We start from the raw sequence: 22,265 nt of genomic DNA, 5'->3' as shown, positions 1-22,265 counted from the left end.
ATATATATATATATATATATATATATATATATATATATATATATATATATGTATATATATATATATATATATATACTATATATATATAATATATATATGTACATATATATATATATATATGTACATATATATATATATATATATATGTACATATATATATATAATATATATGTACATATATATATATATAATATATATATATATATATATATATATATATATATATATATATATATATATATATATATAATATATATATATATATGTACATATATATATATATATGTACATATATATTATATATATATATATATATGTACATATATATATATATATATATATGTACATATTATATATATATATATATATATATATGTACATACACACACACATGTGCATGCTTGCGACAGGCTTTTTTCAACTTTCAGCTAACAACTTCACTCACAAGGTTTTGGTTGGTCTGCAGCTATAGTAGAAGACACTTGCTCAAGGTTGGGAAGCAAACTTCATGCCACGCAGCCATACCTACACCAATACTTTGTGTAAATTTGTACCTTAATAAGAAACTTTTAGTATTGTTGTTAGAAGTAGCAGAAATTGTTTTTTTTTTTTGACACCTGTTCAAGGGACCTACGATCAAATGCATTCTGGGTGTGACCATCTCACCTTGTAATTTTTTTTTTTTTTTTTTTAGGGCTTAACAATTCTGCCACTCTCCCAACTGCAGAGCAATGTGAAATTAAGCATCTTGCTCAAGGATGCAACGTGCTACCTAGTGTGCAAATCAAACTCACAATCAAGCAATTGTGAGTGCAACACTCTAACCACTAGGCCACATTGCTTCACATGCTAGGGGTCAGGGTGTTAAAGTATGAGAAAAGAGAGAGATAAAGAGCAGATTTCTTATTCTAGAAGTGTTACATAATTACTCAGATATATTTTTTGTAGTCTTCTGTTACATAACTTTGTGTTTTTACTTAGATATGATTATCTACATTTCACATTTGATTAAAATATTAAATTAAACCAAAAAAAGAAATTCAGTTCTCTTTATGCTTTAGTTCTTGTTTAATGTTTTTTCATTTGTCAATTTCTAGGAAGCGTGCAGCTGCAAAACGTCTGATTGAACGCTACTACTACCAATTGACTGATGGTTGCGGTGATAATGACTGTAGGAACGAGAACTGTGCCTCATGCAATGCATTTGTCTATAAGAATTGCAGCCGTAACCAGCTTGCTGTGCATGCGCTGCACCTGTTCAAACAGAAAGCCCGCCTATGTGAGGCTCACCCTGCTAAGATAGCCAAGCGGCCATCAGAGAGTGAGGAAAATGCCACAACCAGCGTGTCTTGCATGAAGAGTGGAGACCTGAATGTTCATGGTACAGTATCCGGCAGTGGCATTAGTGTGAGACTAGACGGTGGCGGCAGTAGCTCGTCAGCTGGAGGAGTAAGAGCCCACTATCCAGTAGCTATGGTTTTTGGCACAAAAGAGGAACAACCCTCAACATCAAACATGAAACCCAGTGCTCATCAGGAGTCGACATTATCAGGTAAAAACTGCAAGTTTTATGTTCTAATTTTTACACCTGATGCAGATATGATCATAGTGTGGAGTAAATAAGTTTCTTTTTTTATTTTTAATGACTGACAAGTGTTTGTTTATTTATTTTCTTAATTAACTTCTACTTCTGGAAGATGCTGTTTTCAATCCTGTCTGTGATGTTATTTCAGACTAGTTTTTCTCTTTCACAAGACACTAATGAGATTAGTGAGGTTTTTGTTGTGTTTTTTTTTAAATTAATATTTCCAAATATAGCCATCCAAGTAGGTGGACACCTTTCCTTTTCTTGCAAGTTTGCTTTTTTTCTTATTCATTTCTTTTTTTTTTTTTAATACACACTCTGATCTTTCAAAATCATCATTTGACATCTGTTTTCTATGTTGGCATGGGTTGGACAGTTTGACAGGAGCTGGCAAGCCAGAGAGCTGGACCAAGCTCCAATTGTCTTTTTGACAAAGTTCCTACAGCTGGATGCCCTTCCTAATGCCAACCACTTTACAGAGTATACTGGGTGCTTTTTATAGGGCACCAGCACATAAAATGTAAAATTAAATTTCCATAACATACATCTCGATATAAAATGTAATTTATTTAATTTTAATTAAAAAATGAAACGAATATATTTGGATTTTTTAAAAATTATTTTACTAGTGGTTGAGTGATTTTGGTATTGAACCATAAATTAGCAAAAACTCATTTTATGTAAGTTTTTCAACGGCATTGTATTGTTCATGCAACTTTCCAAATATACAAAATCATTTGAACTAGGCGCAGGAGTGGCTGTGTGGTAAGTAGCTTGCTTACCATCCACATGTAGAAGACACTTGCCCAAGGTGCCACAGTGTGGGACTGAACCCGGAACCATGTGGTTCGTAAGCAAGCTACTTACCACCTCTCTCTCTCTTACAGCCACATGTGTACCCAAATTTAATGCTTCATTAGTTTTATGCCTGGTCTATAAAAAAATATTCACCACACTAGTAGTTGTGGTGCAGCAATTTCCACTAAGTCTATCTCTCTACCATATGAATATAGGTGAATGAATGTAAAATTCCTTTTTATTTTTTTTGTTTCTTTATAAACATTTTGTGCTGAATTTTTTCTTTCTTTTTAATTTCAGTGAAAAACTTTTTAACAGAGCAAAAACTAATAGAAATAATTAAAGAGTGTAAAAAAGATGGCAACTGGTCAAAGCTGATTCATATTATTGGTGCAGTATTTAATAATCCGGACGCAATTATTCTGAGTTTCCGTCGCAAAGATGACGTTTCATTATCAAAGGAAACTCACAGAGCAATGCAGTTGGATTTAGACAAAGATATGGACGAACAAGAAAATGAAAATGAACCTTGCCGTTCAGCTAAAAGTGATAGTGTTATGGAAAGTACTGTGATGGACTCTGAAAGTTTAGAGTATGTAACAGTGGACATACCTTCAGTGCGAAGGGCATTTAAAGCTCTGATGGAAATACCAGAGCTCCCATTTCAATGTTCCTTAATACAAGCCATTTGTTCATTATCTAAGAACCTGGATGTGGAATTAAGGTACCGCAAGCCAATAGAAAAAAACCCAAATTACATAAATATTTTTATAATTATCATGGAGATCCCATTTTTATACGAGCCTGAGTTTATCGACAGTGCTTTCCCTGATTTCTGCAACACGATCGGACAGTTACCTTTACAAAGCCAAGTGAAGCTGGCCCATGTATGGTCCAAGTATCCTGCACAACAGCTGAAGAGCATGGTGTGTTCTCTTCATCAGTTGATCACTGTGCGTGTGATGAAAGGAGAAGTGCAGTGGGGACGGGGGTGCCCGGTCAACGACGACAGCGGCATCAGTGGAGCGGCTCGAGTCATGAAGATTCTCTACTATGCTAGCATGCTTGGTGGTATTTACGATTCGAAACAGTTGATCGACGAAGAGAAAAAACTGAACGATGCTGATGTGAACTTCCATGAATTAGTAGGTGCCGTGGCTGCAGAACCGAAGGATCAAAGGAAACCAATCGAAGATCCTTTAGGCAAGGAACTCGGTATTTCTCCTATACACTGCCGAACGCCGCTAGTTCCCTTTGAGGATTTTGTGAATGATCTTTTAAATGAATATTTGGACGTTGGCACGGATTTTTCCTACTACAAATCAGAATCTAGTAACAGCAAGTTTTCTTTTGTGAACCACAGTTTTCTCTTGACAACTTGTTCTAAGCACACGGTAATGTACTTTGACAATCGTATTCATATGCTTAATGAAAGGAGGACTTCTTTGATACAGACTTTAGTTCATGGTGCACCGACCATGCCATATCTGCGACTAAAAGTTCGACGAGAACGTCTCATCGAAGACGCCCTTGTTGCGGTAAGTAGCAGTGGTTTGTTTGTTTTTTTTTCTTCCTCTTTTGAAAGTCTCCTATTATATTTAACGTGTATGGATATGTTGCATTATTCCATCATACATCATGTTTCCATGCAATCAACTTTACAGTGAACAATATTCCTCCTCCTCCTCATCATCATCATCGTTTAACGTCCGCTTTCCATGCTAGCATGGGTTGGATGATTTGACTGAGGACTGGCAAGTCAGTAGGCTACACCAGGCTCCAATCTGATTTGGCAGAGTTTCTACAGCTGGATGCCCTTCCTAACGCCAACCACTCCTCACTAAGTCTAAAATAGAGAAGTGTTGGATGCCCTCATTTGGTCATATTTTAGAGGCCTATGAAGTTGGTTCTGTCTTAGCCCTTTTAGCATTTCAACTGGCCATATCTGGCCCAATTATTCTACTTGTTTTATATTCAGACCGGCCAGATCCAGCCTCTCACACCTACTCCACAATGCCATTCTCAAAATAAACAATCAGATCATAACAAGTTTGAAGCTATGAGACAATGCATGATTAATTGAAAAACAATGTGAATAAATAAGCTTTACATTCGACAGAGTAATCTGAATGCTAAAGAGTTAAAGCTAAAGTAGCAGGAATTTTGGCATATGCTGGCGAGAAACTATAATTACTCACATACAGTTTGTAACAAATTCTATTCATTTTTAACATGGGTGTGTGTTGAGAGCCTTCATGTTTTTTTATACATGAAAAAAAGAAAAAAAATCTATTCAAGTTTATCATCCACTCCATTTCTTCTGTCATTTGTTCAGCAAACTATGTGTGTGTGTAAAAGCAGTATTTTATGTGTGTGTGCGTGTGTATGTATGTCTGTCATTTAACATCCATATTCCATGCTGATATGGGTTGGTTAGTTTGATATGAGCTGACTAGCTGGAGAGCTTCCTAGGCTTCAGTTGTCTGTTTTGGCATGGTTTCTATGGCTGGATGCCTTTGGTGCTTCCAACATGGTGCTGGCACGAGTGCTTTTTACAGTGGATAATTTATATAGTAGAAAATGCTATTAATAGTAGTATTCTAGAATATTGAATTCAAAAAATCCCTTGAAAGGAACGTCGAATGCTGCCTGTAGGATAGTAACCTGTACCTTCTATATCCATGACAGACATTCTGGTATTGTACCTTCGCATTTTTCCATCGAAAAGATTTTTTAACCCAGTGTTCTACATATTATTTGTAGCTTTATTTACTAAATAGTTGTGTAGGGGAAAATAAGTTTAATCCTTTATAAGTGCAGGAGTGGCTGTGTGGTAAGTAGCTTGCTTACCAACCACATGGTCTCTGGTTCAGTCCCACTGCGTGGCACCTTGGGCAAGTGTCTTCTACTATAGCCTCAGGCCGACCAAAGCCTTGTGAGTGGATTTGGTAGACGGAAACTGAAAAAGCCCGTTACATATATATATATATATATATATATATATGTGTGTGTGTATCTGTGTTTGTCCCTCCAGCATCACTTGACAACCGATGCTGGTGTGTTTAGGTCCCCGTAACTTAGTGGTTCGGCAAAAGAGACCGATAGAATAAGTACTAGACTTACAAAGAATAAGTCCTGGGCTCGGTTTGATTCGGCTAAAGGCGCTGCTCCAGCATGGCCGCAGTCAAATGACTGAAACCAGTAAAAGGGTAAAAGAGAGAGAGAGTATAAATAAAATGATTTATTTTGTCCAATCAGCTTTTCTAAATTCTAATGATGTAAACTATATATACATAGTGTTTGTGTGTGTGTGTGTGTGTGTGTGTGTGTGTTTCTGTAGATGTATAACTTTGTACTTTTGAGAAAGTTCTGAGTATCGAAATCTTTTATAAATTGTAAGGTATTTATTACATATATCAATATACACTCTATCTTCCCTTTTGCATTGTCTATTTTTTTTCTTTTTTTTCTTCTTAGTTTTCAGTCTTCATGAATGCAACTTGTGAATTACAGATTAGTATGTGTTTGTTTATATGTGTGTGTGTGTGTGTGTGTGTATCAAAACAAGGCAAGTTTAACTGCATAGCAACACTTTCAGTTGAATGTAAGTTAAAGAATAGGAACCATGGTTTGTGGAAAAGTTACTCACGATAGGTTTCCTATCCAGTAGAAAAGTTGCTTTTCATTTACTTAATGCTACAGAAGCAGTGGTCTTGCGAACCCTTCTGGTTTAACAGTTAGGGTTACGGATGGATCAAATGGATCAAAAGTCTTTCTCAAGCCCTAAGCTCATAGGGCCAGTTTCCTGGATTCTAAAGCATGTATATTCCCTCCAACTCTGAACAGGACACCCACCTATCACAGGATTTGCTCATTGTCACCAGATGAGTGGACATGGTGCCCTGGGCTATGGATGAATCCTCGTAATGAATTGTGGACTTATGAATTTTCTTTTACTGCTGTTTTCAAGAATTTGTGACGTTTGTCTAGAAATGCTTTGAAAATATTTCATTTTAAGAATGTAATAATATTTGTTGTGTAAACTGCATTGATGACAGATTGAAGGGGTTTTTTTGCTACTCCAATATCCACCAGCTTTTTATATTTCTTCACGATCTTTCTACTCCTCGTCTAACTAAATCAGTAGTTTTTCTTTTTAATGAGTTTGAAAAATAACTTAATGTATTTGCTGATGTATAAGATGCCCTCTGATTTTACAAGTATATTGGGGGTCAGGGAGTCTGGTATGTTTCGGCACTAATTGAAAGATGTTTTAAAATAGTTGTGTAGGGGGAAAATGTATGATTCTGTGCATCGAAATAAAATGCTGTGGTTGTATTGTGAGATAAAATATGAAACCATAAATTTATCATAAATTAACTGTGATGAACAAACAGGGGGATGATGTAATGGACATGAAGACGGTGGACAAAATCAAGAGGCTGACCAAATACAAGATGGTAAGATGTTCTCACCTGCTACTTGGGGCCTACATAGTCACAACTGGCCAGAGACAGAGACAGCAATGGAAGGAGTCCCTCCTTCAGGAGTGATGAAGCCCTGGATATTATTATCTCATAATAATTCTGCTTGTCGTTCTGTTACTTAGCCGATCGGTAATGCTTTCATGTGATTACAGGAAAAGAGAGAGAGAAGTGTCCATGACATCAGGTAGAGGGAATGTAATTGTAATGCTTTCAAGTGATTAGTTGAAGGGAAAGAGAGGAGAAAGAAAAAGAAGATAAAGCAAAGAGTGAGACAGAAAGATGGAAAGAGAAACATCCATGACCTGAGGTAGGGGGGAACATAATATATATTGGATAGTGAAAAGTGTATTTTTTTTAAAAATTGGACTAAGTTTTTTATATCACCTATCACTTAATGCTTGCATATAAGTGCAATTCTGTGAAATATTCAGGCTTATTTACATGCAAGATATGCAATTTAACTAAAGGCTGTATCATGTATGGGTATTTTTTTTTGTTGTTTATGGGGAAAATGGTAAAATAAGAGTGAATATTTATTTTTTGAGTTCTGTGTATTAAGTCTATAAAATTGAGCATAAAGTATATAAAGTGCATTAAGTAATCATTGAATTCTAATTTCTTTCACTTTTCAATGAGTAACCGGTGAGCAGCTTCTTTCCATACAGACTCAACCCTTTTGAGAAGTTAAAAGTCTAGTGCAGTGGTTCTCGACCAGGGTCCATAGGATCATTGGTGTGTGTGTGTGGTGGGGGTTTCCATATAAGATTTTGTTGTTAGAAATTGTTTCTTGGTTTATATTTCTACAATACACAAAGTATTTTAACAATTTTTTTCTATAGAATTCTTAATATTTAATCATAAAAAATATAATAGGGGTTTTTAGACATCGAATGGCTATAAGGGTCTCTTCCCCCTAGTAAAGCAGGAATCAAAGGGGTCTGTAAGTAAAAAAACGGTTGAGAACCACTGGTCCAGTGCATCTGACTGCAAAATGGTCTATTAATTACTATAGAAGCACTAACAGGAAGAAGGGGCAAGGGACTTCGTGGTTGAGCTAAGATCAGTGATACTTGGGGTCAGTTTCAAAGATGCCGGTTTGCTAAGGGTGACTTGATTCTACCTAAGTGGTGACTTCACACCCCTTTGTGAGTGGCTGGCCCTTTTTTGGTTTTGTTTACTAAATCTGTTTTAAAATATTGTATTGTTTTTGCTTTCTTCCTTCTCATGTATGCAGGCATACATATAGTTGATTTGAAGATTACAGATCCAAGCCATCAATGGAACTCGGTTAATATTTTTATATTTTCTTTTCTTGTTGCTCTTGATAATGCAACATACATCTGACCATGTGCGAAGAATTGTGTTGGGAGATGATATTATTGACAAGATAATTTCAAGGTGGTACCCCAGCATGACCGCAGTCTAACACAATTTGAAAACTTAATTCTATTAGATAGGGATTATTGTTTTTGCACTACATAATACTTTTAAGAATGATTTACTTGTTTTGTTGTTGTTTTTTCGCTTTATTACATTTTTATGAACGCGAAGAAAAGCTATTTTTTTACATATGGAATTCAAACAGAAGTTGACATTTAAAACAAAAAAGTGGAGCTTGTAATATTAAGCATTATAATTTGTTTAATATACATATAAACTTTGTAGTTTAAAAATCTTTCAATATTCATATATAATTTCTTCAAAGTAATATGGCTCTTAATAACATAGGGGAAAAAAAGAAATAAACTGGACACAGTCCTGCACTTCTTCAATCATATTATAGATTATTATTATTATTGTTGTTGTTGTTATTTAAACAGTTGGAACTTGTTGCAATGGATAACCCACAAGATTTGAAAAAGCAGCTTTTTGTAGAGTTTGATGGAGAACAGGGTGTAGATGAAGGTGGCGTATCGAAAGAGTTCTTTCAGTTGGTAGTTGAAGATATTTTTAATCCAGACTTTGGTAAGTTCAACACTGTTGGCTTTGTGCGTTTGTGTGGTGTTGTATGAACAACTGCCTGTGTGCTGGTATGTATAAATGTGCCTGCGTTTATGAGTTGAGCTGCTGCTACTGAGCTGAGACCCCCTTCGGTCATGACTGACCCTGGGATTGCACCTAGAAAGTTACCCTCCATGGCACAAGTCTGGGCAAGGTTGTTTATTGAAGACCAGCAGTCACCCATGCATACCGGCCTCCCCTCTCCACGCCACCAGTGTCATCCAAGGGAAAGGCAAAGGCCGATACAGCCTGGCACTTGTGATGTCGCAACTCGTTTCTACAGCTGAGTGAACTGGAGGAACATGAAATAAAGTGTCTTGCTCAAGAACACAACACGCAGCCCGGTCCGGGATTCGAACCTACAACCTCGCGATTGTAAGCTCGAGGCTCTAACCACTGAGCCATGCGCCTTCACTGCGTTTATGAGTAAATATGTATAAATTGTATGTTTGTATACATGTTTGTTGCTTGGTGGGTGAACTGAGTTTATGTATACATACATGTGCTTGTATATGTGGGAATTTTGTATGATGCTAATATAAATTTGTATGCATATCTTTGCGTGTGTTGTGAGCACATACACATGTATGTGTGTATGTAGACGTGTGCGTTTCAGTCTGTGTTAATTTGAATTTGTGACATTTTAAAAATATTTTCATCAGTAAGATTCATGAATGTCATTGCAGGAATGTTCACATACAAAGAAGAAACTGGCCAATACTGGTTCAATCCTAGCTCACTGGAGAATGATGGCCAATTCACATTGATAGGCATCGTGCTTGGTCTCGCAATATATAACAGTGCTATCCTGGACATTCACTTCCCAATGGTGGTTTACCGAAAGTTGATGGGCAAGAAAGGCACTTTTACAGATTTAAAAGACGTTGACCCAGTAAGACCTATATTTACTGTTATAAACACTAACTTTGTAACTCCTGTTCTTGTTGATTTCTGATAACACTAGTTTGTTTGTTGTTATTTTGGACATTGTGATGGCAAAAGTGATTACGTGCCAAACTAAATATCTTGTGGCATTTAGTTATGTAATTATTAGCTATTTGCTTACTGACAAATGTAAATAAAAACACTTTTTTTGCTCAGGTGTTGTCATTGAGGACACATGGAAATGACAGTCTCACGCACGCACAAACACACGGGTCTTCTGCATGGTTTCCATCGGCTAAATGTCCCTCATAAGATATTGGTCTAATCAAGTTTATGGTGAAAAGCATTTGTCTGAGGTACTTTGCAGTGGGATTGAACTTGAAACTACATGGTTGTAAAACAAACCTCCTAAACACACGCCCATGTTTAAAAGGGAAGAAAAGTTAGTTTCAGTTGACGGATTCTTGCGTGTTTTATTGTAATATCTTTCTTTCTTTTGTTACAGATACTTGCACGGAGCTTACATGATCTTCTACAATATGATGGGGAGGTAGAGAAAGAGTTTATGCAAGCATTTTGCATCTCGTACAGGGATGTATTTGGTAATGTGATCACACAAAATCTCAAAGAAAACGGAGATCAAATTCCAGTAACAAATGCTAATAAACGGGTAAGTCTCTTCTGTGATCCTAGCGGTAGGGTTGCCAGTTTGAAATGACATGTCTTTGAATGAGATAATGCTCCTGCAAGGCCATAATCCACCGACTAAAACCAGTAAAGAGAATATAATTATCAAAGAAGACCAGTTTTTGGTTTTGTTCTAAACGAAATTCATTTTTCTGTTACTACATACATCAATAGTTTCTAAGGAAAACAGAAGCTAATTATCAAAAATGCCAGATTTGGTTTTGTTCTAAAAGAATTTTTTTGATTGTTTGTTACTAGATATATCAACAGTTTCTGAAGAAAACCAAATTTTGTTTTCGTTAATAATAACGGAATCTAAATTTTTTTCTAGGAATATGTGAATTTGTATGCTGATTACTTGCTGAACCGGTCTGTCGAAAGACAATTCCGTGCCTTCAAGTGCGGATTCCGGATGGTTACAAATGAGAGCCCTCTACATGCTTTGTTTCGTCCAGAAGAGGTAGAGCTATTGGTATGCGGCAGCAAGGTGAGTCAGTACAATCCTAGCATTATTTCTTGTATTATTTGTAAATAGCAGTCACAGAAAAAAGCTCACCTGACAATCCCCATTGACAATGAGCAGAAAGTATTTTTCAGGAGCTTTTTAAATTTGCCATTATATTGAATTATGTTAATATAAAAGCTGAAATGTGTAAACTCTACTGGTAAGTGTCTTAAATAATAAAGCACTAAATGAGAATGGCTCTCCCCAGACACAACTATATATATATATATATATATATATATATATAATGTTTTCTCTTATTTTCTTCAGCAATTTGATTTCCATGCTTTAGAGGAAGCTACTGAATATGATGGTGGGTTCACAAATGACTCTGCTACCATAAGGTTGGTGTAAATGTTTATCGTTTTTTTTTCTTCTTCAGAGATGCATGCATACATTCATATATTCATACATATATTACATACTTAAGACTCCTGTCTGAAGTGGGACTGAACCTGAAACTGTGGGTAGGAAGCAAACTTCTTAACCACATGGCCATGCTTGCACCTGTATGTATGTGTATGTACGTGTGTGTATGTGTGTGTACATACATGTATGTGTACATGTGTGTTTTGTGCCTGTGCATACATGTGTGTGTGTATGTATGATTGTACATATCATCATCGTTTAATGTCCGCTTTCCATGCTGGCATGGGTTGGACGGTTTGACTGAGATCTGGAAAGCCAGCGACTGCACCAGGCTCCAATCTGATCTGGCAATATTTCTACAACTGGATGCCCTTCCTAATTCCAACCACTCCAAGAGTCCAGTGGGTGCCTTTTACGTTCCACCAGCACAGGAGCCAGCCAGCCTGGTGGGCCTGGCATTGATAATGTTCCGATAGTGTTTTTTATGCGTATGTACATATGTACGTGCATCATCATCATCATCGTTTAACGTCCGCTTTCCATGCTAGCATGGGTTGGACGATTTAACTGAGGACTGGTGAAACCGGATGGCAACACCAGGCTCCAATCTGATTTGGCAGAGTTTCTACAGCTGGATGCCCTTCCTAAGACCAACCACTCAGGGAGTGTAGTGGGTGCTTTTACGTGTCACCCGCACGAAGGCCAGTCAGGCGGTACTGGCAACGGCCATGCTCAAAATGGTGTATTTTATGTGCCACCCGCACAAGAGCCAGTCCAGGGGCACTGGCAACGATCTCGCTCGAAACATATTCACAAATGCTTGCAATACATTATTAAAAAAATAATGTATCTTCTCTCTTTACTTTCCCCAAAACATTAAGTTTCTGTCACTTCGTTTGTCATTAGCCATTTATATATGAATTAACTGTAAAATAAATGTTTTGTTTTGTCAACAGGAACTTCTGGTCTGTGGTACATGATTTCACTGAAGAGCAACAGAGGAAATTATTACAGTTCACCACAGGGACGGACAGAGTTCCAATAGGTGGCCTCTCTAAAGTCAAGTTAATTATTGCCCGCAATGGTCCAGATTCTGACCGGTGAGTCTTGGGAATGCTTTTTTCTTACATAATGTGTGTGTGTGCGTCTGCATGACAGAGATGTGTGTGTTTATGAGTGTATCATTCAAATGTGTGTACGTGTGACCTGCATATCTGTGCTCGTGTGTATGCATGTGTTTGTCAGACTTTCTTTTGTCTTACTTTATTAAAAAAAATTTTTTTTTACATTCATTGTGGTGCTTTTAATATGCTAATTAATCATATGCAGATTAGTTCTTGCAACCGTTTTCTATTGATTAGTAAAAATATAAATGTGCATACTGCATTCTATGACTCTCACCTTCCTATCCTTCCTTGTTCTACTGGGGGAGCCAAGTATCTCCTCTTCGTAAGATAACTATCTGTCCCTTTATCAGTGTGACAGCATGGAAGACCGTCATTAAATGAATATATGTATGTATATATATATATATATATATATATATATATATATATATATATATATATATATATAATCTCCTGATGTTATCAACCAGGCTATTGGATGTTGTACATCACTGGTCACAGCTTTGCCCGCTCGGTGCTTTGGCCAGCCTTCCACCTGATTGGAAAGCCAGTCCATCACAGGGTTACCAATTGACAGGTGAGTGAACTGGAGCAGTGTGAAATAGTTTTTTGCCCAAGAACACAACGTGCAGCTCAATCTAGCAATCATGAATGCAACACCCTGACCACTAGGCCATGGGTTGGATGCTTTGACAGAAGACTACACTAGGCTGCTGTGTCTGTTTTGGCATGGCTTTTATGGGTGGATTTCCTTCCTAATACCAACCACCCTGCAGATATATATACATATATATACATATATAAAATAAATAAATAAAATCACATATGCTGTGTAATAATGATGTATAACATAATTGATTTTTAGTGAAAGCGTTAACATTCTAATTTTGATAAAATATTTTCTAAGTTTTAGAGTTTTGATGTTGGTTTAGTCTGTATGAATGAAGTGATTTTTATTTGTGATTTTTGAAATTATTTATGACAAAAAAAAGTAAACTTCCTTTTTCAAATTATTTCCCATCAACAATCAATTTTTTAAAATCTTTTTTTTTTTTTTTTTTTCAGACTCCCTACATCTCATACCTGTTTTAATGTTTTGTTACTACCTGACTATTCCAATCGGGAAAAACTGCAAGACCGACTCACGAAAGCCATTAACTATTCCAAAGGTTTTGGAATGCTGTGAAACAAACTAACTATAAAAACAAACAAAAAAAAAAAAGGACAAAGACAACAAAAAGCAAACAAAAAAACAAAGCAGAGCCAAAAATAAACCCTCCCTCCCCTCCATTTTTTTCTCCTCTCCCTGAAGTATTAAATTTCAGCAAGTGCAACTAGCTGAGACTACCACCACAACCAATGCTATCATACCGTCACCGCCATCACCACTATAACTACTACTACTACTAATACTACTACTTCTATCATAACAGTTACTAATATAATTACTACTACTACTACTACTACTACCAGCTGAAGATCTTCAAGACCTGTTAATTCAATCTGGAGACCGAATTTCTAGCAGTGCTACCATTTTACAGTTCCGATGACGATGACTACAACAACACAAGAAAACAAAAAAAAATGTGTTTTAATATCTCTTGGGGAAAAAAAAAAAAAAAATCTTTGTTGCAATGCATTCCCTCTCCCACCCCATCTCCCTCTCTTTGCTTTTTATTGCTGCTTAATATTCCAAAATATTTTTAGCTGCTTGTGTTTATGCATTTATGTTGATGTGCACGTGCGTGTGTGTGTGTGTGTGTGTGTGTGAATGTGATAGTGTTTGTGTGGGTGGTTCAATCACAGTTGGTGGGCAATTGCTGTAAGTATGCTTTGTGTAATGCAAGGGAAAACAGCAAGACTCAAAAAAAAATAAGCATCTGGATTATTCAAGGTTTCCGATCAGCTCCAAATTCCTAGCATTTGCCAAGCAGGTACTTTATTTTCATGTATGATTTTATATCTGCATGTACACACGTGTGTGTGTGTGTGTGTGTATGTATGTATGGCATTTTTAATTGGCAGTGTTACATATGTGCCTCAAAGAAGGGCTGAGATGTTCATGCATGGCACTTTTTACTTTCTACTGATTAATGCATTCAAACACACACATATACACACTCGTATATATATTCATGTATTGCGATTTATCTTGTTTGTTTTACAAAATAGACATACATATATATATGTGTGTATGTGTGTGTATAATGTGGAAGAGGAATGATGGTTCAGTTATTAATATTATTGTGAATGACAGCATATAGTTCTTGGGTTGTCAAGTGCATGTTACAATTTTGATCCTGCATTAGAAGTCTATATTTGTTTCCCTAAGGCACGGGCCCCCTTCATAGGGGAAAGCAGGGACCTTATAGAACTTCCCATTATCCACCCTTAAAAATGAAGGGTTATTTTGCCTGGTCAAAAGACACTGTTATATTGATGATAATAATAATAATAATAACAATGCTGATGTTGATATCAACTATAGCATGGGAATGAGGTTGAACTAGAGAAACATTGTAGCCATTAAAAATAATTTATTAAAGAGGAATTGGTAGAAAGTAAATGAACGAGTTGATAGATCACTGACCTACCAACTTGTGGTTCACAGGTTCAGTTTGTATTAGCTGTAGGCGTTTTTGTCCCCGAAGAGAACACTTACTTCTGAACGACTTCACCTGTTCACCTTACCGAGGGAATAACTACCAGATGGTTTATAGGAAAGTAAAAGTTATCTGCTGCAGACTTGCATCTTATACTGGGAAGGGAGAGAACAGATTTCTGTCTTATCCACCTCGGGCTACAGAATCCAGAGTTAAACACAATACTTGTTACTCTGGAAAGGATTGCTTTTAATTTTTGATTTGGATAATCTATCTGGAACCAGAGAGTATGGTGTGAACAGATGAGTTTATCAGACATTTTTGAAGAAGCCAAGAAAGGTTACCTGTAGTTGTTCTTTGGTCTCAGGTCAGAGATCTGAGCTGTTCAAAGGAATTCTAGCCACAACGTCTCGTGTTTTTGTACACCCAGGTCTACTTTATTGAATGTAGAGGTTTTTGTTTTTATATTTGCTAAAGCTGATTGGGTTATGGCTTAGGGGAGTTTAGATAGTGTTTTTAGTTGGTCACACAACCATGTGGAAGATCTCTCGGTGGTTGGCAGCTGTTCGGAACTTGTCACAAGTGCTGCTCTGTGTCTATAAAGCAATGGCTTGATCCACCTCGAAAAAATAGCTATGAAAGGGCAGGGTTATCGCAACAACCTCACTGTAAGTAGTGGTTTGTTGGCATCAAGTGATGAGTTTGAGTTGTCTTTAGGTGCTGCAGCCAGGTAACAATCTGGATCCTACTGGTCACATCTAGGAGTCCAGTGGTGTAGTGGTGAAGATCACCCTCTGATGGATATCACTGGCTCAGATTAAGTAACAGATCTGAAACCTGGAAGTTCTCCTGTAATTACCCCCCCCCCTAAAATCCACTGCTTGACAACTGCTATTACTACCATCACAACTCTCATCCTCTCACTGCCACCACCAATGTTGCTACTACTACTGTAGTCCTCATTACTGCTGCCCCTGTTTAATGTGGTCACTGATATTTTATTCATGCTTTTCTCCCTCCCCCCACTCCCCACTTCCCCCACATCTGGCCATATTACAGTGAATAGAAGAATTGGATTCCTGACCAGTTGATATCAAGTTTGCAGTTTTTCACTTCCTAGTTGGAGGGGGGGGGGTGAGGTACTTTATATCGTTTTTTTTTTTAAACTTTCAGTTTAGTCTGCCCCCCCACCCTGCCCCTTCACCCTCTACTCGCATTGGGGAATGAACTAATGAATATCACAACATCGCATTTCTCTTCCACCAACCACCACTACCACCACCCTGGAAATTTGAAGTTGTGTTGTGTGTTCATGTTCTTTAACCATTGTGGTCAAGACCATGCTGGAGTTCCTGTCAAGAAATCCATTTCTGTTACAATTGCTGCTTGTTTCTTTGTTTTTATTTCTCTTCCTCCTCCTCCCCTACATACCACACACACACACACACACACATACACTCACAAAAAAAACCTTCATAAAACCTAATTTAATGGCATGAACATCACAACTGACCATTTCTTTCCCCTTGTCCTCTTCCTCCTCTTTTTTTTTTTTTAAATAAAAATCTTTACCTTCATGCCTGTGTAAGAAATATTATTACTTCTTTTGCATGTTTATGCATGCAGTGAGCTTGATATAAATCAACTTTCTGACTCCTTTGGTTGGAGCTAACTGCAGTCAGATCTTTCAAGAAACCCCCATGAATGTTACAATTCCTCATTTGCTCCAATTTCTGCAAAAATCTGTTTTGATGTGTGTTTGTGTGAAAGAAGAGATATTTCTGTTAAGAGGAAAAGAAAATTTAACATTGCAAAGTGTGTGTGTGTGTTTGTGTTTTGTTAATGATGTCTTTTCTGTTTCTTTGCATCATGTTGTGTGGAATACTTGGTTAACCCTGAAGAGTCCTTTTTTTATTTTTATTTAATGGTTTTTGCCTGTTGCTCTTTTTTTATTTGACTTGTAATATGCAAATACCCGTTATGACACTCTGATTTCAGCCCTTAAAAAAAAACATGGCTTTCTCTATCTTACACACACACACCCACTCACACCCACTCACACACACACACACACACACACACACACACACACACACACACACACACACACACACACGAATTGATGCCTGCCCTAGAGAAGGCAACAGGAACATAATTTCGTGTTCCTTTCCTTGAGATATTATGACAGTTGTAGCAAGTTATATCCCTAAGTGAATATGCTTTTTTTTTTTTGTATAATAAATAAAATAAGTAAAAAATTTCTTCTCATCAACTACCACCACAGCTGCATCAGTTACATCCCCCCCCCCCCACTGATCAGGGATCCACTGCTGCGTCTATGACACCCATCTTTTACTGCTATCATCACCACCACTACTACTACTGTATAACTTCTATTGCCACTGCCACCACCACCACCACCACTATTACTATTACAACTACAAACCACCACCACAACTACTTCTACTAACATCTGCAAACTTTCTTATTACATACCATGTCCGACAGCTGCTATTAGAGACTGGATGAAATGTTGCTGCTTTTGAATTGTGGCAGCGTTTATAATTGAGACGAGGCGGGGTTTTAATAATTACAAACTGAACCCACTCCAACTTAGTGGGGCTGTTTTGGTGGGGGTTTGGGGTTTTTTTTCTTTGCTAATTCTCAACTTCATTCCCCTCCCCACACAAAATTCCTGACTTCATATATATATATACATCCATGCACAATGGAAAACAGTCAATTTTATTACACATTGTGGCCAGAGACTACGGAATGTTCTCCAACCAGATTTTGATGATTTGCCAATCACAGACCCACATACCCACTTCACTCTGTTACCTTTGGGGAAAGGCATGAACATTGCATTCATTGTAATTATTCCTGGTTTCCAAACTCCTAAAAATAAAATAAAAATCTCTCTAGTTTCATTTTCTGTCTAAAGATAAATGACAATGTTTTCCCTTTTTTTTTCTTTTTTTTTTTTCTTTTGTTAAACTTCCCAAATGAAGTTAATGTTAATCAGTAAAGTGCCAAACTAGAAGATACTTTATTGTATCTAGCTTGTAGGCCTCATCTTTCTTGAGTTCAAATCTTCTCGGTCTGTATATGTTGAGCATGGAGGCAGGTGTAAGAATCGCTAAAATAAATACTGTTGATAAACTGGAATCGATTCATTTGACTATATTCCTCCAGACCCTACCTTCACCCTTTCCCTTGTTTGAACTTGGGGCCCTTTTCAAAAAAAAAAAAAAGCCTTATGGTATTTTACATATATTGAAATAGTGAATAACGAAGACAGAACTTCTTGCAGTTGTGAAAGTGAAAGTAATCGTTATAGGTGTAGCTATGTGGTTAAAAAGCTTACATCCCAACCATGTAGTCCTGGATTCAGTCTCACTGTATGGCACCATTGAAAGTTACTTCTACTCTAACCCTAAGCTAATCGAAGCTTTGTGAGTTGATGTGGTAGATGAAAATTGAAAGATGCTTGTTATATGTATATATGCAGGCGTGGCTGTGTTAAGAATTTAGCTTCCCAACCACATGGTTCCAGGTTCAGTCCCACTGCGTGGCACCTGGGCAAGTGTCTTCTACTATAGCCTTGTGGGTGGATTTGATAGATGCTCATCACACATACATATGTATTTGTGTTTGTCACCCCCGCCATCACTTAACAAACGATGCTGGTGTGTTTATGTCCCTGTAACTTAGCGGTTTAGCAAAAGAGACCAATAGAATAAGTACTAGGCTTACAGGGGTTCATTTTTTTGTTTTTACTAAAATCCTTTGAGGCAGTGCTCCAGCATGGCTACAGTCAAATGACTGAAACAAGTAAAGAATATCTGTGTCTTTGTGTTGCATTTGTCCCCCGCCACTGATTCACAACTGGTGTTGGTGTGTTTACATCCCTGTAGCTTAGCAGTTCAGCAAAAGACGCTGATAGAATAAGTACCAGTTTTAAGAAAAAATAAATCCCGAGGTCGTTTTTGCTTAGCTAGACCCTTCAAAGTGGTGCCCCAAAAGATATTTCAGGTTCAAAGACCCCATTATCAAAATTGAACAGAGTAAAGAAATGTTAAAGTTTATGTAGATCTGGCCAATAAGACTTGAAAGTTATAAAACCCTCCCTATCACTTGAATTGGTAAGAAATTCAAGTGATTAGGAAAGGGAAATATTCATGCAGGACTGCATCTACACAAACTTCATTCACTTCTGTTGATTGACTTTTGTGCTTGAAATGTATAAAAGCTACTTTATTTACCTGTTTTGCATTGTAATAATATAAGGTCTCCCATCTTTGTTATTTATTATTTCACTTCTGTATCTCAATGCTTTGAGTTAAAATTACAATGCTCCTTTTGTACAAGAGGTTTCCCCTGCAAACCTCAAACTTTAACTTTGCTGGAAGTGGAATGGGGGTCGGTCTTATCACTATGAAATTTTGAATAATCCCCTTCTGTCTGTAACAGAGAGAGTGACCCCCTTCGGTCATGAATGACCATGGGATTGGACCTAGAAAGTTACCCTTTGAAGTACGAGTCTGGGCAAGGTTGTTTAAAGAAGACCAGCAATCGCCCAAGCATACTGCCTCCCCTCTTCATGTTATCCATGGGAAAGGCAAAAATCAATACAACTTGGCACCAGTGACGTCACAACTCATTGCTACAGATGAGTGAACTGGAGCCGCATGAAATAAAGTGTCTTGCTCAAGAACACACACAGCCTGGTCCAGGAATCAAACTCACTACCTTGTGATTGTGAGCCTGACACTTGAACTACTGAGCCATGCGCCTTCAGTCTGTAACAACATACCAAGAAAATAGAGGCATTGTTATGGCCATTGACTTTATCATGAGAATCTTGAGAATTTTTTTTTCTTTAGAGCAAAACTAAGCTGATGATGTCACATGCAATCAGAACAATTTTCATAAGTTTCTGTGATTATTATTATTATTTTTTTTACATTTTCAAAATTTAAAAAAAAAATTTTAACTTTGCTCTTCTGCATATCATCTCTGTAATCAATCTCCTGTAAAATAATGAGACATGGATCTGGAAGTAAACCTCGTTAAAAGGTTGTTGATGTATTTAATTAAACCACTTAAGCCGATGACCCAAAACGCAGTTTCAAAATACTCTTTTTTTCACCCTTGCTTCAATTATTTGTTTTTCATTTCCTTTTTTTTTTCTAATTGAATCATTTCTCCTGATGAAATATTCTGATTTTAACGAGTGAGTAAGTAAACCATGTGTTGTGAAATTTGTTGTTGTTGTTGTTGTTGTTATTAGTGAGGTTAAACTAGAAAAAGCAGCAGGCTGGCAGAATCATTAGCATGTCAAAAGTGTTTAGCAAGACTTCTTTTTGATGTTCTCAGTTCAAATCCAACGGACGTCAGCTTTGCCTTTTATCCTCTCAGGGTCAATAGAATAAGTAGTAATTGAGCAGTGGGGTCAATGTAATCTAACTGGCCCCCATAGTGAAAAGAATTATTATTAGGTGGCAGGCTGGAGGCGAAATGCTTAGTGGTATTTCGTCTGTCTTTATGTTCTGAGTTCAAATTCTGCCAAGGTCGAATTTGCCTTTCATCCCTTTGGGGTCAATAAATTAAGTACCAGTTGCGTACTGGGGTAGATCTAATTGACTGGCAGACCTCTCCCCCAAAATTTCAGGCCTTGTGCCTATAGTAGAAAGGACTATTATTAAGGCAGCGAGCTGGCAGAAACGTTAGCATGCCAGGCGAAATGCTTAGCGGTATTTCGTCCCCAGTATGCATCCTTTCGCGGTCGATTCAATAAGTACCAGTTATACACTTGGGTCAATATAATCGACTTAATCCGTTTGTCTGTCCCCTCTATATTTAGCCCCTTGTGGGCAATAAAGAAATAAGGAACTTGTATGTATGTGTGTGTGTGTTACTGTCTCCTTGCCTTGACATCACATAAGTTACAAACACGTGTCACTGTCATGGAGGAAATATTACCTTGCTTGGAAACAGGTGAGTGTTGGTGACAGGAAGTGCACCCTGCCTTCAACAAATCGTCTGACCCCATGTGAGCATGGAAAAAGTGATGAAGAGTAACATATATACATACACACAAAGAATTATAAAAACGAGAGAAACTATATTTTAATTTCCAATATTTTTATTATTATTACAATTCCTATATATATATATATAGAAACCAAGATAAAAAAAAAAAAATAAAATAAGGCATTTCTCTGTTATTGTCTGATGTCTTTCTATCAAGCTTCCTGCTTGGCAAACATGGAATGCCGCTGACCAAAGACAAATAGAAAACATTAAACTCTACTGGACTCTTCCAGACTTGACAACACATAAATGATCATGTAAGGTGCATTGACGGTGGAGGTGGGTGGTGGTGGTAAATGTGATGAGGACGATAATAATGAAGATTTGAGTGTTGTTGGTTTGGGAATATATATCTTGCCTCAGCTCCAGTCAGTTTTACTGAAATACTAAAATGCCTAAATTAGCAATATGCAGGGGGGGGGGGGAGAGAGAAGAAAACATATTTATTGGATTTTTTTTTTTAAAAGCTTATTTAAGGGTTAAGCATGTTTTGATAAAAGAAAAAAAATTCTCTGATATTATGTACATATATATAAATATATATTGTAACCATGTTTGTTTGGGTTTCAGTCCCACTGTGCAGCACTTTGGGCAAGTGTCTTCTATTATAGCCCCAGGAAAACCAATGCCTAATGAGTAAATTTGGTAGATGAAAACTTGTCTGTTTGTCCCCCTCCACTGCTTGACAATCAGTGTTGGTTTGTTTGTATCCCCATAACTCAGCAGTCTGGCAAAAGAGACTGATAAAATAAGTACCAGGCTAAATTTGTTCAACTAAATCTTTGGCACTCCAGCTTGGCCACAACCCAGTGACTGAAACAAGTAAAAAAAAAAAAAGATATGAATTAATTATTCAATTGTCAATAATCTGCAACAAATACTAAATATTCTCAAGACAAACTGTGTTCATTAGCTGCAGATTAAAGAGTTTATCCAACCCTATACAATTCTGTGTTGAAATGGTTTGCTGATGGTATTGTGGGGTGGTGGAATTATTTTGTGGTTATAGATAGTAAATGGATGAACTATGTGAGTGGAGGAGGCATATAGAAATGTAAAATGAAAACGCTGAGGAATATTGATAGTTCTAGAAGACATCATTTGCCATGACATGCTGACCAC

General features: G+C 37.0%; 1 protein-coding gene across 1 annotated transcript; it reads left to right on the top strand.

The window, feature by feature from the left end:
- Positions 1-881: 881 nt before the first annotated feature.
- LOC106884186 (ubiquitin-protein ligase E3A) lies at positions 882-18,215 on the top strand. The gene is made up of 9 exons (XM_089362015.1): positions 882-1,552; positions 2,684-3,921; positions 8,691-8,835; positions 9,558-9,763; positions 10,262-10,426; positions 10,775-10,930; positions 11,219-11,292; positions 12,274-12,417; positions 13,510-18,215. The coding sequence occupies exons 1-9, from the start codon at positions 1,072-1,074 to the stop codon at positions 13,628-13,630; spliced, it is 2,730 nt and encodes a 909-aa protein (XP_089218141.1). The 5' UTR covers positions 882-1,071; the 3' UTR covers positions 13,631-18,215.
- The last annotated feature ends 4,050 nt before the right edge of the window (positions 18,216-22,265 follow it).

This window comes from Octopus bimaculoides, chromosome 13 (assembly GCF_046866305.1).
Source record: "Octopus bimaculoides isolate indiv1 chromosome 13, ASM4686630v1, whole genome shotgun sequence".
Taxonomy (NCBI): Eukaryota; Metazoa; Mollusca; class Cephalopoda; order Octopoda; family Octopodidae; genus Octopus; species Octopus bimaculoides.
The sequence above is the reverse complement of the archived record's forward strand: the minus strand, read 5'-3'. Positions and strand labels throughout refer to the sequence as shown.

Excerpts from the sequence above, each read along its gene's own strand:
- LOC106884186 (XM_089362015.1), top strand. The coding sequence starts at position 1,072 with ATGTTTTTTCATTTGTCAATTTCTAGGAAGCGTGCAGCTGCAAAACGT. Across the intron at positions 9,764-10,261 it reads ATTTAAAAGACGTTGACCCA|ATACTTGCACGGAGCTTACA; the intron begins GTAAGACCTATA and ends CTTTTGTTACAG. Across the intron at positions 12,418-13,509 it reads AATGGTCCAGATTCTGACCG|ACTCCCTACATCTCATACCT; the intron begins GTGAGTCTTGGG and ends TTTTTTTTTCAG.